General features: G+C 35.1%; 2 protein-coding genes across 2 annotated transcripts; one reads left to right on the top strand and one right to left on the bottom strand.

Annotated features, from left to right (window-relative positions):
• Positions 1–1,078: 1,078 nt before the first annotated feature.
• Positions 1,079–4,384, bottom strand: LOC114281078 (uncharacterized). Its single transcript, XM_082918489.1, has 3 exons — positions 4,286–4,384; positions 4,071–4,202; positions 1,079–3,934 (listed from the first exon to the last, which is right to left on the bottom strand). The coding sequence occupies exons 1-3, from the start codon at positions 4,382–4,384 to the stop codon at positions 3,743–3,745; spliced, it is 423 nt and encodes a 140-aa protein (XP_082774615.1). The 3' UTR covers positions 1,079–3,742.
• A 7,063-nt stretch (positions 4,385–11,447) lies between these two features.
• LOC145821916 (uncharacterized) lies at positions 11,448–12,077 on the top strand. The gene has a single exon (XM_082918488.1). It carries the CDS (start codon positions 11,448–11,450, stop codon positions 12,075–12,077), a length of 630 nt encoding a protein of 209 aa, XP_082774614.1.
• Positions 12,078–18,030: the final 5,953 nt, after the last annotated feature.

Raw genomic sequence — 18,030 nt, 5'->3', positions numbered from 1 at the left:
GTCAAACCTCTAATGTGATATAATTTGCAATAAACTTTTGTGCTAAGGATGCACACATAAGGTATAAAATTCATGCTGATCTTTGGGTCAAGCAAACAAAATCAAAAGCAAAATAACAGAATTTTTTATATAACTCTAAGCATTACTGAAACAAAAAAGGGGAAAGAAAAAGACATATGAAATAATAGATAAGAAACGAGGAAAAGGATACTTGAATTCTCAACTTGCAAGAAACTATCAATTATTGGTCAGAAAACAATCAACATGCTAAGACTAAATCCGCACATAAATAAACCATTGAAACAAATCAGCACAACTCAGCTAAGACTAGATCCAAAACTAGCTAGGGGCATTAATTGACTTTCATATTTCTCTAAAGACAAAAATAACATGGACTTCATATATCGAAATATTTAACCATGGCCACAAGATTCAGATGAGCCACCAATATATCCTTAGTGTTCAAAGCTTTTAGTAAATTCAAACCCCGGTCTCATTTAAATTACACCTGATTTCCTGCATATATCAATCTATATAAAGTCCAAATTCCAATTATTATATATCATAAATATGATTATTTCTTTCAAAGATAATTAAAAAAAATATACAACATGACACTAATTCCTAAAGTAATAAAGAGATTAATAATAGATATAAAACTAAATTGTTTTTATCTGTCATTGGACCTCAACTCAAGTTATGTTTTCCAAACTTGTAATGTGTTTCTTATTTATCTAAACAATGGACACGCGTATTTCCAAAGTGTCTGAAACGTGTTTGGATGTAAAAAAAGATAAAGAAATAATAAGACACATATGGACATGTGTCCGACATGTATCCAACTATTCGGCTTGCTCGGGGTATGAGATTTTTACCAAACCAAACTTGAAGGTTTTTTTGCAAATCAGCACCAAAACTGATGAGGCAAGTAAACTACCAAGCTGAACCAATTTATATTGGTTCAAATCGAACGGTTCACTAGCCAACAGCCCATCAAAAATGGGGAAAAGGAAAATTCCTTTATATTCAATCATGCCTCTAATAATCGAATGTAAAAATCAATCAACTGAAAATAAAAGCAATCAACAATCAACACAAAAAGAATTGCGTCATAATGAATAATGTTCAATTTGGTAAGAAAAACAAGACAAAGTGGGGGAAGTTAGTGGTTTAAACATGGCTCGCCTCCAAATTTGAGTCCCTCAAATGGCCAATACTAGATTTACAATCCAAAATAACAGAGATCCAAGGCTTGGATATGCATCTCCACTGGTGCTCAAGAGACCACGTCTCAATGCTCTCTCTATGACTGCTATCTCTTCAGCAATATACTCTCTTGCATCTCTCTCTATAGTAATCCTCTGCTCCTCAACTCTCTGAAACTTTCGCTAATTCCTATGGCGATTGAGATCCTGTGTCTCTTTTCAATCCTGAATTGCCCGAATTGAATGCTCAGAATCCTACTTTTTAGGTTTTGAAAGCTTCACAATCGGACAATTGATGTATTGGCAAAAATTTTCATACTCTGAATGCTGAGAGAATTTCAGCTATCGAAAAAATTCTCAGAAGTCCAGACTTAAATGGAACATTATTGCATTACTGGAAAAAAAATTAAGTGAAAATAAGAGCTTCTGCTCTAAATTTTCTCTCTACCTAATCTCTGGTGCAAGCAAATTGTTACAACAGATCCTAATTTGCAATGTCTACATGTGAGTTTGGATCAAATTTTGAAGTTGAATTTCCTAAAATCCAAGGTAAGAATGGTGCTCCGAAGGTGGCTATTGTATCGCATGAGCTTTCTCTATGAAGAATTCAAATCAAGAATCCCTAAATTTCTTGAACTACGAGAAAGCCACAAATAGGATGTAAGCGAATGACAATCTAGAGATATGGTAATTGTCAACAACAAGAATTTGAAACCAGATCTGAATATTAAGAGTACTGCATGAAGAATGGAGAATTAGATGAAACAAAATCAATATTGTTGAAATTCTGGAATGAGCAAAAGTTGAAAAGAATATTCACAAACGGGTAGCAAGGGAGATAGCAAACAGTGCTACAGCGAGACAGAATGCAAGGATGAATGGTGAAATTCAGCAAGTGCAAAGAGAAATTAAAGATAAAGACATACGTATTTCAAAAGGAGGAAGATCCAAGACAGAACTATAAAAATCCATTGAAATTTGGTAGATTTAAAGGCTGAAGTACCACAGATGCTTTCCAGGTCTGGAAACCTAAAGGCCATTCCTAAGTAGCACATACACAACATGGACACGTTGACATGTCGATTTTCATAAAAGAAAGTAGGACACAACATGCTTGGGATACGTTAAAATTTTATGTTTTTACAAATTTATTATATATCATATTTATGAATAATTTATTCAAAGATAATAAAAAATATGTAACACAACACATTTTATACATTAAAATTTTTTTTTATAACTTAAACATCAACATATCATTCACATACCAATTACATTCAAAAGAATGCAAAACAATTATCGAACATTGTATTACACACTATGTTACATGGACTCTTCTACTTCCCCTAGTATACCCGTGTCCGCCAAATATGGTGTGTGATATGTGTCAAACACCCGTATCCAATTTAGATACTCAGATCCTCTAAGTTTATCTAATATCTGAAGAAAAGACACTCACATTAGCTAGTAAAGAAACATTTCTAGTTTCTCACACATCAAATTACTTATGTATTCCTTATGCTCCTTAGATCCCATTCAATTTCATGTAATTTCCAAATAATTTACTACATGTTATCTAAGAACAGTAAACAATATGCAATATATATGTGTGTGTTTGAGGTGTATCCCCAAACCCATATCTATTTTGGGTACATATCCTGATATCCTAAAATTTAAATTTATGAAGATCTAACGTTGGGCACGCACTGCCACCCGAACCAGAACCTAGCACTCGTAATCAAGTCCATGTAACATAATTCACACAAGATGTATTCTTCTAATAAGCGTTTTAAAACATATTTCGAATGCATAAGTTGTATTATAAAGACACAAGACATTGTTATAATGAAGAGATCTACCATATAGGACATGTTCAGAAGGATCAAGATATGTTGACGATATGTTGGTAAAGTATCCAATATTATGCAATTGATTTTTTAATTAAAACACGTTGAAGACATGTCGGACACCCTTTTAGGAGCATCCAAAGGGTGTCAAGTCCGCCACAAGTGTCGGACACAAGACCCTTCCTCCACAGTATTGTTCGTGCTTCCTAGGGCCCTTCTAAATCTTGGGATATAGAGTAGTTGAAGATGAACTCAATAAACTTGGAAATCCAACAGTAATAGAAGAAAATACACTAGTTCTCAAGAAAAAAAATCCCAGAGCCACACATATAGTAATAATTTTGGTGATGAAAAGAACAAGATAAGACTTTGAGAGCTTTAATTTCATCACATATGAATATTTATAAGAATGTTTAATGATGTAGAAATCCATCACTTGCACGTCTCAAATGGGGTAAAATTGTTATTGGGTATAAACGCTTACTCTGTATCATTAAGCGTTGTTAAAATATGCCACTAAAGCAAACAAAAGAGGATATCAATATGGGCAATACTTCATTAAGACAATAAATGTAAATTGAGAAAGCATAGAAAAGTTTTCCAGCAAGCAAACAAAGAACTGCGAACATGAAATCATTTTAAAGTAATATCTCTCAAAATTATCATACCCAACTAGCTTATTTACCTTGACTAATTACTAATTTTCAGCCTACAAAGCAGTACTTCAATCCTGTAGATCCCGTCCCACACCAAAGCTTGAAATGTTAGAATAGGACCATCAACAGCGTCAGCATCCTTGACATCAAAGGTGATATAATATTGAAGGCCCTCACACAGCTCCCCGTTTGCCTTTACAAACTTCACCAACTCTAGCTTTGTTTTCTACACACACAATATGAACAAAAGGGGCTGATTAAGAACATTGTGTGGATGTGTGTGAGATTTATAATTTAAAAAGGATATTAAAGAAACCAAAAAAACAGACTAACTAAATAAAGTTAAATTAAAAAGGAAACACCTCTTTCTCATAGTATTCCTTGAGCGCTAATTCAGAAAGAGTTTTGTGGTGGTTAGCACGATCATTGAGGTCTATAATAGGAATAATTTTACCGCATGAGAAGGACTCTGGAAAGTCCATGACATCAAAGCCCTGCAAGTGTAAGCTCACAATTAGGATAATATAAACAAATGTGTAGATATATGATTAAAAAGAAAAAGAAGCATATGTACTACCTCACTGTCCTTTATCTGCCTAGAATACTCCTTACATTCCTTGTCAGTCATCTCATGCATTCCAAACTCATCCACATCTTCATAATCTATCTCATGCATTCCAAGCTCACAATTAAATATTTATTCGTGCCTCTTCTAAAATATTTATCTAAAATCCTTCCTTCCTTCCCTAAAATTAATAAATAAAAAGATCAATTCAAATCTATTCATATAATTTTTAAATTAACAAAATAAATAAATAAAATTTTTCAAAATTAAACAAACAAATAAATAAAATCTCTCCAAACCCATCTTCTAAGATCATTGCCTAAAATTCGTCATTTCCTAAAATCAAATATAGAAACACAATTTTTTGACTTTCCAATTTAAAGAAATGAATTAAATAATTATTTGTCCATCCTCCAAAATCCTTTACTCCCTAAAATAAATCAAAGAAAGATCAATTCAAATCTGTTCATATTATTTTTGTATTAAAAAAATTAGTAGTGCTATACGCACCAATTAATATACTAATTAGTATACCGATATAGTTATGTCACTGTCATTTTAAAATTATGACCCCGCCAATTATACAAATTATAAAGACTCAAAACCTCTAAAATTATGTCACATCATCTATTAGTACATTAATGGGCATACCAATTGGTTCATATAGAATTATTCTAAAAAAATAAATAAATAAAATTTCTTCTAACATCTTTACCTAAAATAAAATATATAAAAAACAAATAAATAAATAAAAAGATCAATTCAAATTGATCATTGCCTAAAATCAAATTTTCAATTTAAAAAAATAATTCAGTGTGCTTGGTTTCGGTTTTCTGAGTTCAGTTTTTTGAAAACTGAGTTTTTTGTTTTACGTTTTTATTTTTATTTTTAGTGAATATTTTTTAAATTTTAAGTAATTTTTTTTACTCTTTTAGATGCACCTTACTTAGATGTATCTAAAATAGTAAAATATTTGTGAAAAAATATTTTAAAAAATTAATAAATACACAAAAATACGAAAATATACTGAATTTTCTTTTCCTTTTTTTTTGTATTTTTTGGTATTTAATGTATTTTTTAAAGATTTTTTCACAAATACTATACTTTTAAGTGTATTTATGTTAGGTGTGCCTAAAATTTTTTAAAAAAATGCTTAAAATATTTAAAAAAATTCATTGAAAACATTAAAATACGAAAAATAAAAAAATAAAATTTTCTAAAAACTATTATTCTTGTGGTCTTACATAATTTTTGAATTAAAAAATAGATAAATAAAATCTTTTTAAACTAATTTTTGAGCGCTCTAATCTCTCAAACTAATTTTTCTAATTATTTGATTTAAGAAATTGAAAAAAAAATAATTGCTTAGCCTATCAAGAAATAAATTTTAAAATTCAAAATTATGAGAATTATCCCATAATTTTTTAGTTTTAAAAAGAGGGAATCACTCAAATATAGAATAGGAAAACATAAAATTATGCCTTTCAATTTTTTTTTTCTTTTTATTTTTTTAAGTAAATATTTTTAAAATTTGAAATTATATAAGACTAAAGTTATATTTGGAATTTCCTTTAAAAGTTTTTAACTTTCAAATTAGATGGCTAAATTTTATTTTTGACTTTTATTTTAAGATTTTTAATTTTCAAAATTATAGATATCATTAGATGGACTAATATTTCTATGCCATGTGTATTTACTAAAATTTAAAAATTTTAAAAATTAAAATTTTAGATTAATGTTTTAGAGCTAAAACGCTTTAGATGAAAAATCCTTATAGTTTTCTATCCCACAATAATGCAATGCTGAAAGAATCAATTCAAATCAGTGATAGCATGAGAATATACAAAGAAAAATAAAGTCAACAATAAAAAAAGATTACTTTAAATTTAATTTCTAATCCAAACAGATTAAACAGAATAAAAATTGTAAATAGGTTTACTGCTTGCATGAAGCCATGCAACCTCGAGTTTACTTTCTTCGGTGCATAGGCTTCAATAAAATAAAAATAAAAATAAATTAAGAATAAATAGATAAATAATCAAAATGGATGTAGCATAGGAAGAGGGAAAGCAGGAGAGAATACCTACGGCTTGGGGAATAAGTATCTGAAAAGATAATTGAATTAACCGACAAGAACACATATCAATCACTTTTATACACAAACTCCCAAGCCATTTATTCGTAATGGGTCAACTTTGCTGTGTGCTCACAATGACTTAAGAGCCTATGGAAACTTGGAAAGGAGAATTGAAGAAGAGGGGCAAAAAAGGTAAAAGAAACATGAACGAAAGAGGGGGAGGAAAGAAGGGTGATTTGAGAGAGTTTAAAGGTATTATGCCTTTGTTTGGATTTTCTTTAAAATTCAAAAAGTCGATAGAGCGAGAGAAGTATGCCACATAAGAAATAGAGTGAATTTATAATTATAAAAATTCGGAAAAATTAGCTTAACATTTTAGAGGTATTAGAATCATTCATATTAGAATCCCCTTTTGCTTATATAATGTATAAATCAATAGATAGCCTTGTATATATGTTAATGCAATAAACATTGTATCTGTACGATTTATTATATTTATAAACAATAAAAAAAATGCGTAATATTGACTTTCTCTAAATTAAATATATATATATATATAATAAATTGTATAAGTTTGGAATAATTATACTGTGTTTCTTAAGATATTTTAGCCAAATTATAAATAAATAAAAAAAATTCAGGTTTGAGTCAGATAACAAAATAAACATTGAGTTTTTAATTTTGTCAATTTAAATCTTATACTTTGGACTTGTTTTCAATCTAAATTACTTGTCTATTTTTATTAAATAAAATCGACAAAATATGAATATTTTAGTCATTAAACTCATGAAAAATGCTATTTTAAACATTTTATGTATACCAACATTAAGTTTAATGACTAGAATATTATTTTTCTATCAATTTTATTTAACAAAAATAGGCGATGGTTTAGATTGAAAACAAATCAAAAAATTAATGTTTAAATTGATAAAATTAAAAATTTAGGATTTATTTTATTACAATGCTTAAACTTTAAGATTTTTTGTTTAATTGTCTAAAAAATTTATATTCGCATCTCTGGAATACATATTTTATCTTATTTAATTTTGTGTCTTCTATATTATTGAGTGTTTGGGATTAAGTTTTTTAACATTTTTTTGACTTTTTGAGAAGATTATTTTTTTTTATTTTTTTATAAATAACTTTTTAATTGAATGAAAAAATATGACTTTTAATTTTGAGTCCTTCTAACAAGCAGACAAAATAATTGTCTGGGTCCTAATACACTTTCCATTAATTTCAAAATACTTTTCACTCATTTTAAAATACTTTTGTTTCCAAAATAATTTTTACACTAGTCCCAACATTAAAAATATGCATAAGGGGTATTTGCTAATCTTTGTCTCTAATGTTTGAATTTTTCGTTTACCCTTTCCGAAGATGTAAATGGAGAGTAGTTTAGTCTTTTTAAATTCTGTTTTTTTTGCATGCCATACGCATTTTGGCTCCCTCGGCCAAACTAGCGCCCCAACTTTCGGCCTATTAATAAATCAGTCCCGCTGCATACCCCCAGTGGAGGTCGCGCCCCCAGTGACGTGGCGCGCTTTCACTGGCTGAAAACTCAAAAAAAAAAAAAAAAAAAAGTTTTTTTTTTGGGCCAATCCCGGAGTGACACCTCACTGGGGGTCGACCCCCAGTGGGGGTAGGAAGCATTTTTGTTAATAAATTAAGAACTCGTTTGGGAACAGGTTAATTTAGTAATTTTTTGATTATTTAGCTAAAATATGAGTTAAAAAAAATTAGTATGTTTAGGGTGACTTTTTAACTTTTTATGAAAAGATGTGCAAAAAGTAGAGAGAAAAGAGAATCTTTGACTTTTTGGTATGAGTTGTGGGCTTTTTGGCTAATTTAGTAACTTTTTGACTTTTTGACTAAAAATGAGAGTTCCCAAACGAGGCCTAAATAGACCTCGAATTATAATTTCAAATAATCTAAAATATACAAATCAGTTTTCAAAAATAATTACACAAATATCTCCGAAATATTATATAATGGTGGGCCCAAAATCTCTAACACAAATAATCCCTTTAGTGCTTCAGTCCCGATTGTTACTAAATTGTTTTGCACCTGAAAAATAAATTAACTCAGAAAGTATACAATACGACAGGAATAATAATACTCAAATAGAGAATAAATTAATAGGGATCCAATAATTTACGACATGACACAAATGATTCAATTCGAATTAACAAGCAATTTACCAAGTTGCATAAACAAATCAACTCAATAAATGATAATTTATCGAAGACTAAATATCCGGTCCTATTCAATACATGACTAGTAATCGGCCTCACCCATCTCACTCAAACACAATTGCTTATCTGGGCATATTGGTGCAACCTACTGGTAAGGTCCATTCAATCCATATACGGAACATTTCTACAACATTTAGTCAAACAAATCAACATTTTTAATATAGAATGACATTGCAAAATTTTATCAAAAGACCAAAGTAATCAGATAAATCAACATAAAGATTTATAGAAAAAGCATATTGTATACAATTTGAATAAGCTCAAAATAATTTCAAGACCGCTTGATGCTAAATCATTCCATCACTAATACCTTAATCATTTCATATTTCTCCATAGATCTTCAGAAATAGCAGACTAAAATTCTAAGGTAAAAGATATATAAAGTCTGACAAAGTTTACAGCTTCACTCTTAAATAAAATTATTAATTCTCACTCTAAATACTCTCAAACTAAACTCAAAACTTATATCATAATGAAAGAAAAAATAAAGAATAAAGAAATGATGGCATAACAATTAAAAGGATACTAATTCATATTTCTTTTTTTTTTTTTAAAGTCAAAAAGTATACTAATTTAACCCTTTTCAAACAAAGTTTAAATCACCATCAATGCTTTTTACTATAATATTAACATTTTAAAAATATGAGATTTCATAACCTTAATTTCTTAACTTTTTTTTTAAAAAATTTTATTTTTATGCCAAACACATTTTTCCATTCTACCGTCCTTGTTCTGCCATTTGCACTGGTACCACCACCGTCACTTAAGCATCACTTCTAGGTCGTTATCATCATATGTCAAGTTACGAAAAATTGCACTTCAATGCATGTTTTAAAGATAAATTAAGAGGTTTTTGATTTGGAGGATAGCATGGCGATCGCCAACCAGAGCAACTCACCCAACTACGAAAAGTCTACTGAGGAAGAGGACCATTTAATTAGGAGCACAAAGAAGATTAAGAGTATAATCTCAAAGGAGGAAAAGCACATGGAGCCAGAGATAGCTATGGAAACTGAGGAATTAGGGGCACACTCCACGTTGCCACACCCTCCTCCTACACAGCCTGATCACTCTCGATCCTTCAAGGCAGTTCTAACAGAACCAAAGATCGGAGATTATATCTTTGATGATAAGGTTGAGATCCTTTCATCTGACAAGGAGGATGAGCCGAGTGGAGATCAGAGAATTAACTCCACAACTGAGGGCAGACATTCAGAACATTTGGGTTTTCCCCAAATCTCACTGCCGAAAAGACTTCTAGAAAAAATTCGAAAACTGTGGGAGAGCTCTCTCATCGTCAAACTTCTGGGCAAGAGCATAGGCTATAAAATGCTCTGTACTAGAGTGAGAAACGTTTGGGGGCTACAAGGAGAGTTCAATGCGATTGATCTGGGCCACAACTACTTTCTTTTTAAATTTTCAGATTAGGAGGATTACTCCAAAGTCTACACAGGGGGCCCCTGGATTATCATGGACCACTATCTCACAGTGAGACGCTGGGAACCAAACTTCAAGCCATCGGAAGCACTCGAAACCAAAACTGCTATTTGGGTTCAGTTTCCAGAGCTTCCGATAGAGTATTATCAGGAAAAAGTTCTCTTTGCAATTGCCAAATCTCTTGGTAAACCCCTCAAAATTGACTGGACCACTGCCATGGCCACCAGGGGGAAGTTCGCCAGAATCTGTATAGAAATGGACCTCACTAAACCTCTTAAACCCAAGTTTATTTTAGAAGGTAAATATTACAATATCGAGTATGAATCACTGCACTCATTTTGTTTTTTGTGTGGCAGGATTGATCATCGCAAGGAAGCTTGTCGATTCAAGGAGGCCACCCCAACAACGGCGGTAGGGCAAAATCTAGCCAGCTCCGGGGATAGCGGTCCAATCACAAACATGCCTCCATCCAACGGTCACCTACAATTGCAACAGGAGGAGGAAACCACTTTTGGACCTTGGATGTTAGTGACCAAACGGGGTCGGAAGATGGCCCAGAACCGAAAAGGGCAAGATGGGTCTGGTCCACTACAATACAATAATAGATTCAAATACCTTGAGGCCAATCAAGATGGCCCAGGAGACCATGCCCGAGGCAAGAAAACAACACGAGCAGGGGCAGAGAAAGCCCAAACTGAAATTCAACCCACTCAAATAGGCTCCCATTTAACACCGGACCCCAAAGGTAAAACCAAAGTTGGTCAGAATCAACCCCTTTCCAAGAAACTAGAACCCCAGCTGCAGATTTCAACTAGTTCAATTCCAATGGAAGAGTGTTCAACATATCAACATAGTGATATGATGTCAGAAATACCAGACTGTCATCAACCAGACACCTCCAGCCACCCCATTGACCACCAAGTTCACATGAGCCCAACTGTCACTGTATGTACTGAGAATTATACCACACGGCAAATGGATCTAACCATGGTAGAGGTTACTCATACGCCAGCTCAGGTGACCTTACCCATCTCCAGTTCATCTCCTATTGCTACCCTTGAGGCCCATCAGCAGAAAGAAGCCATCCCCCCTTACCCCGGTGAAGTGAAAGATGGAGAGGCAAGAGCACTTAAGCCCACCCAGGCTAGAGGTGCAACAACATCTGAAGCAGACGCATGCAGTGGGACTTTTGTAAGAACCAGAGACCGAAGCAACTCACCTCGTCGCTTTCGTCTGGTGGATAGAAAAACTTCGCTTGACAATCGAGCCAAGTTGGGAGAACAATCCAATGAAGCCCTTTCATTCGATCCAACTAGCCTCCATGAGAGCTGCGGAGGCCGACCACAGGCGGATACGTAGTATCCTGAAGGACTGGGTAACTGACTCCCCCTCTAACTTTCCATCTATGGATTTACTCAAACTATTAATCTGGAATTGCCGCGGTGCTGGCAATAAAATTTTTAAGCGTAACCTTGTTGAGATCCTTCGCTCTCATAAACCTGAGATTCTAATACTCATGGAGACTAAAGTAGCCTTCAGCACAATGGGAAACTTCTTCAATCGGCTGGGTTTTACAGCCTCTACTATTGTTGATCCCATAGGCAGAGTTAGTGGGATTTGGATTTTATGGGACACTAATCATGTCAATGTTCGAGCTTCCTCAGTTGGTCCCCAAGTTATACATGCCACCATCCATAAGGAAGACTACGAGGAGTGGGTTCTAGCTGCTGTTTATGCTAGCCCTAACCCTTTGCTGAGGGATAACCTTTGGACTGAGCTTGAAGAAGTGGCGGATAGTATGGATAAACCTTGGCTGGTTGCAGGCGATTTTAATGACTACGCTAATCAAAGTGAAAGAAGGAGATTTTCAACTAACCAGAGTTCGACTAGGCCCCAAAAATTCCTTGACAGAATTAACAAATGTAATTTGCTGGATCTAGGAAGCTCGGGCCCTAGAATGACCTGGACAAATAACAGACAGGGGCTTGCTAACACTATGGAAAGGCTGGATAGGGCTCTATGCAACGAAGACTAGAGAACCATGTTCCCTGAAGCCACTGTCAAGGTGCTCCCAATAACTTATTCTGACCACTCCCATCTTGTTGTCTATACCCAATGTATGCACTCTCTTAACCCCATTAATCGTCCCTTTAGATTTGAAGCTGCTTGGTTGTCTCATCCTGACCTATCTCATATTATTTCCACTTCTTGGGCTGATATGCATAACAATCTGCTGGATTCCACCTCTGAGTTCACCCTTAGAGTTAAAAAGTGGAATAAAGAGGTTTTTGGCAACATTTTCAAAAGGAAAAGAACTCTCCTTGCTAGGATTGAGGGCATTCAAAAAGCTTTGACTAACTCTTGCCCTCATTGTCTCCCAACTCTTGAAAAAGATCTCATAAAAGCTTATAATGATACTCTTCTTCAGGAGGAAATGTTGTGGTTTCAAAAGTCCAGGTCTCAACATATTCTTCTTGGTGATAGAAACACAAAATTTTTCCATGTTTCCACCATCACCAAAAGAAGAAAACTCAAGATCAATGCCCTTAAGAATAATGAGGGGAACTGGGTTACTGACCAGGAGGGTATTAAGAGTATTATCCTTACCTACTTCAACACCCTTTTCAAATTTGAGACTACTCAACATTTAGACCAGTGGAATAATCTTAACACTACATTTTTTACTCATGATGAGAATGAGATTCTCTTAAAACCCATCACCAACGCTGAAGTCTGGAGTGTTATTAAAAGCATTGGGCCTTTTAAAGCTCCAGGTAAGGATGGTCTTCCAGCCCTGTTTTATCATAAATATTGGCATATTGTGGGCCATTCTGTGTGTGATCTTGTTAAAAATTGTTTCCACAACAAGAGGATCCCTAATGAAGTGAATGAAACTCTTATCGTTCTGATCCCCAAAATGGAAAATGCTGAAAACATCAAACAATTCAGACCCATCAGCCTTTGTAATGTCTCCTACAAGATCATTACTAAAATCATTGTGGCGCGTATTAGACCACTTCTTGACACACTTATCAGCCCTAATCAAAGTAGTTTTATACCTGGAAGGAACACTACAGATAATATCATCATCACCCAGGAGATTCTGCACACACTTCGACACTTGAGAGGGAAAAGAGGGGGTATGGTGTTCAAGATTGACCTGGATAAGGCCTATGGCAGGCTATCTTGGGATTTCATTAGGGACACCCTTCGGGAATTCCAACTTAATGAAAATTGGATTGAATTGATTATGAATTATGTCACTAATAACCAATCTTCCATTCTTTGGCATGGGAAAATTCTTGAAGGTATTCAGAATGAGAGGGGTCTTAGGCAAGGAGACCCCCTCTCCCCTTATCTGTTTGTACTCTGTATGGAGAGACTCTCCAATATGATCCGATCCAAAGTTGATGTAGGGGCTTGGAAGGGCATCCAAGTTTCTAAAACTAGTCCTACTCTAACTCACTTATTTTTTGCTGATGACCTTATCCTCTTTGCCAAAGCTGATCAATGTAACTGCAACACCATCATGGAAGTTCTTAATGATTTTTGCGAAATGTCTGGACAAAAACTTAGTCTCCAGAAATCCAAAATGTTTGTCTCAAAAAATGTCTCCTCTAACTACGCAAGATCTTTAAGCTATCAATGTGGCATTCCTCTCACTCAGGACTTAGGTAAGTATCTGGGGTCCCCTCTTTTACATACGAGGATTACTAAGAGCTTATTTAATGACATTCTTGAGAAATTGAAAACTAGACTTTTAGGGTGGAAGGCCAAACATTTATCCCTTGCAGGTAGAACCACTCTTATACAATCAGTTACATTTACCATCCCCAGTTATAACATGCAAATCATGGAGCTGCTTAGAAGATTTTGTGATGAAGTTGATAAAATTAACAGGAACTTCCTTTGGGGGGACACGGATAACCATAAGAAAGTCCATTTGCTTAACTGGGATAAGGTTTGTAGGACTAAGGAGGCAGGGGGCCTCGGGCTTAGAAAAGCCAGGGACAATAATGCGGCCCTCCTGACTAAATTAGGCTGGAAAATCCTTACCAATCATAACAAACTTTGGTGCAGAGTGTTGCAGGATAAATATCTTAGAGGTCATAGCATTTACAACTGGCCTATGGAGAGGAGGGCTTCTCATGTGTGGAAAAGCATCTGCCGATACAGGGACATTCTGAGGCAAGGGGTAAAATGGAATGAAGGAAATGGGGAACATATTTCATTATGGCATGACTGGTGGTGTGGCTTACAGCCTTTAGCCCACAACTACTCTGCCACACAGGTGAATAATTCAGATAAGGTGAGCTCACTTCTTGATGAGGAAGGCAAGTGGAACACTGAGATTATTGCCAATATTGTTAACCCACAGGACTTTCAAGAGATCACCAAGATCCACAGACCCCGATTTGTGACTTACACTGATGCGCCCACTTGGATTGGAACCGCTGTGGGTACTTTCTCCACAGCTTCGGCTTACAGGATTATATCTAACCAAGAATCTTATGGAAGGACCTGGAAATGGTTATGGAAGGCTAAAATCCCCCAAAAGCTCAAATGCTTCCTATGGCTCATCCTCCATGATCGACTGCTAACCAATCAATTAAGATTCAGGAGGAATATGACAACCACTGCAGTGTGCCCCAGATGTGGCCTATATAGTGAAGATTCAAGCCATCTCCTGCGCGAGTGCCCCTGTGCTAAAGCTATTTGGACTGAAGTTAAAGACCTTAGATGGTGGGAGGAAGGTTGCAGCCTACCTCTACCAGAATGGGTAGCGATTAATTTGAAAAATAAAAACGTGTTTCTTGGTATTAAGTGGTACAGATTCTTCTCTGCCACCCTGTGGCAGATTTGGAAAGTTCGAAATCTCATGGTTTTTGAAAATGTTAGCCAACCCATTCAAGCTAGTCTCAAGAATATTTGGAACTATGCCCATGAGATTGAAGAGGCTTTCTCTTCTCCTCTCTATCCCAATTCAACAGCTCCTACATCTATTAATTGGTGTTTTCCTATTGCAGGTACTCTAAAGCTCAACACTGATGGTTGCTCCAAAGGTGACCCTGGACAAGCTAGTTATGGAGGACTCCTACGGGACGAAGCTGGTACATGGGTTTGGGGATACTATGGATATCTAGGCCACTGTTCTGCTGTGGAAGCTGAGCTATGGGCTATATATCGCAGACTGACCATCCTTTTCCAGAAAAACACATTGAATGTGGCTATTGAGACTGATGCGGCACATGTTATTGACTTAATTCACAGTGGTCCGAGCCATAATTCCCCTTTCCGAGCTCTCATTGAGGATACCAAGTTCATTCTGAAGCGCTGGAATTGTTCCCTTCGACACACGCTGAGGGAAGGCAACAGAGTTGCTGATCGGCTGGCTAACCTTGGAGTGGTGCAGACTGACCATGTGGTCATGCTGGAAGATCCCCCCGAAGCTGTTAGAGCTCTTGTTATTGAGGATATGATTCGTGTTGGTGCCGTGAGGGCTTAGCCCTTGTTGCCCTGTTTTCTTTTCTGTTTTGTTTGCTTTCATCTGTATCAAAAAAAAAAAAATCACTTCTAGGTCGTTATATCATAATATTAATAAAAAAAAAAAAAAAACTAGACATGAAAGGGTGTAATTTTGGCCCGGTTCGAACCCGGCAGCCCATCCAGGCTCAGACCGGGCCGGGCCAGGCCATGAACTAGAAAATTAGGCCCAGGCCCAAGGGTATTCGGGCTTTGGGCAGGCTAATGAGTTGGGCCTCGGGCGGGGCCCCTGGGCTTGGGCTTGGACTTGGGCTCGGGCTTTGGGCGGGCCTAAACAATTTTTTTAAATTTTTTTTATTTTTTCTGCCAAAATTTTATTATTTTCCATTAAAAATAACACTGGGCATTGGATGAGCCGGGCCTTGGGCCGGGCTTTGGGGCGGGCCTTGAGCAGGCCAATGGGCCGGGCTACGAGCCGGGCCCTAGGCTTCAAAACGATGGCCCAGGCCCAAGGCCTCGGGCCTAAACGGGCGGGGCCCATCTCAGGCGGTGGGCGGGCTTTCGGGCCGCCCGCGGGCCACAGGCCAAAATTACACTAATAGACATGACAAGAATTGATGAAGGCATGAAGCAATTTTTGTAGATCCATATTTTTTTATTGAACACGAAATTCATGTTTCCATACAAAAACATGTAATCATCCATACTACAAATTAAACATTAATATGTGATTTAAATTTAGGACAATTTATTCATAAATCTCTTTTCCCCTATTTATATTTTATTTAGTCTAAATTATTTTATTATATTTCAATAAGTCATATAATTATCAAAATATCACTAATAATAATATTTGCATTGATAGTGTGAATGTTTTGTGATATGAATATTCACACTGTTAATGTGAATATTCACATCATAAAATATGAATGTTTACATCACAAAGTTGCTAACCGCTCAAAAAATATTTATAAGGATAAGATTATCCATATAATATCTTAAATATGAGAATTAGGATTTGATGAATCAAATGTCTCAATACTAGGACTTATTGAAATACAATGATATATTATGAACTAATTGGGTTACTTGAAAAACGATTTCGTAATAAATCTCCCTTAAATTTAATATATATACATAAATCTTATATGAGAGATTTATTAGGAAATTATTTTTCAATTATTGTATTTCAATTAGTCCATAATATATTCTTATATTCTAATAAATCTTGTTATTTAGATATTTGATCTACCAAATCTTAATTCTCATATTTAAGATATTTTATAAATAATTTTGTCCTTTCAAATATTTTTTAAACGCTTAGTAACTTGGTGATGTGAACATTCATATTTGACAGTATAAATGTTCACATCATAAAACATTCATACTGTTAATGTGAATATTATTATTAGAGATATTTTGGTAACTATATCAACAAAAAAAAAAACTTATTGAAATATAATAAAATAATTTTGATTAAATGAAACATAAATAAAGAATAATTTATGAATAAATATCCCATCTCATAACACAGTATTTAAATCTCAAACTTTATTAACATTCTTAATCATTTTTCTATACAACTTTTTGAATAATTAAACTTTTCAATCACCTAATTTCATTACCAGAAAATTACAAAAGTTTAATTATGAATCATTTTTATAGGACTGTTATGTATCGCTATCTTTTAACTTTGGCCCCCCACTTCTTTGACCTCACCCAGTAAAATGAAATCCCTCTGTTTTCTCTTCGAACCTCTACCTTAATACCAACTATACTCCTAACCCCAAATCCAAACCAAAGCCCTAACCCTAATCCTATCCCCACAAACTTTGGCAACCACCGTCGCTAACCCACCTTCGTTGTTGTGTCGGTATCACCATCCACGGTCATCACAAGTGACGCTGCTTTGAGTAGTTTTGGAGAGAGAGAGAGAGAGAGAGATTTGAGACATGTACGAATTGTGATCTGCATTTTGTGGGGAATTTCGTCGGACGATTGGAGGAGGAAGACGGTGGTTAACGCAACGGTGAAGGTGTCGTAGCGGGGGTTGACAGCGAGGGAAAAGAATGGAAAAGTGAAGTTGGAGAGAGAGAAAGAGAGCGGAGAAGGAGAAACACCATGAGTGACAAACAGAGTGGAAGTAGAGAAGGCTGATGCGAGTTTCAAGGCGATCGATGAGAACGGGTATCATATCTTTTGAAAGTGTGGAACATCTGACTTGCTTATCACTATCATCAGTATCTATGTTTGTTTGTATGTCTCTGTCTCAGTGAACATAAAAGAAGACGAAGAAGAATGAGGAGAGAGAGAGAGAGCCCAAATTAGAGAGAGAGGTGGGAAGTGATCACGGTGGTGAGAGGTGGTGGGAGGGTGGTTACTGGTAAAGAGGCACTAAGATGGCTACTAGAGGAGGCTGTTGGTCGGATTAGAGTGGTGAGAGATGGTAGGAGGGTGGTTACTGGTAAAGAGACACTAAGGTCATGTTTGTTTGGGTGGACATG

The sequence above is a fragment of the Camellia sinensis genome, chromosome 3, assembly GCF_055761805.1.
Source record: "Camellia sinensis isolate YWXY chromosome 3, ASM5576180v1, whole genome shotgun sequence".
In the NCBI taxonomy this organism is placed as follows: domain Eukaryota; kingdom Viridiplantae; phylum Streptophyta; class Magnoliopsida; order Ericales; family Theaceae; genus Camellia; species Camellia sinensis.
Note: the sequence above shows the minus strand (reverse complement) of the source record. Positions and strands in the feature narration are given on the sequence as shown.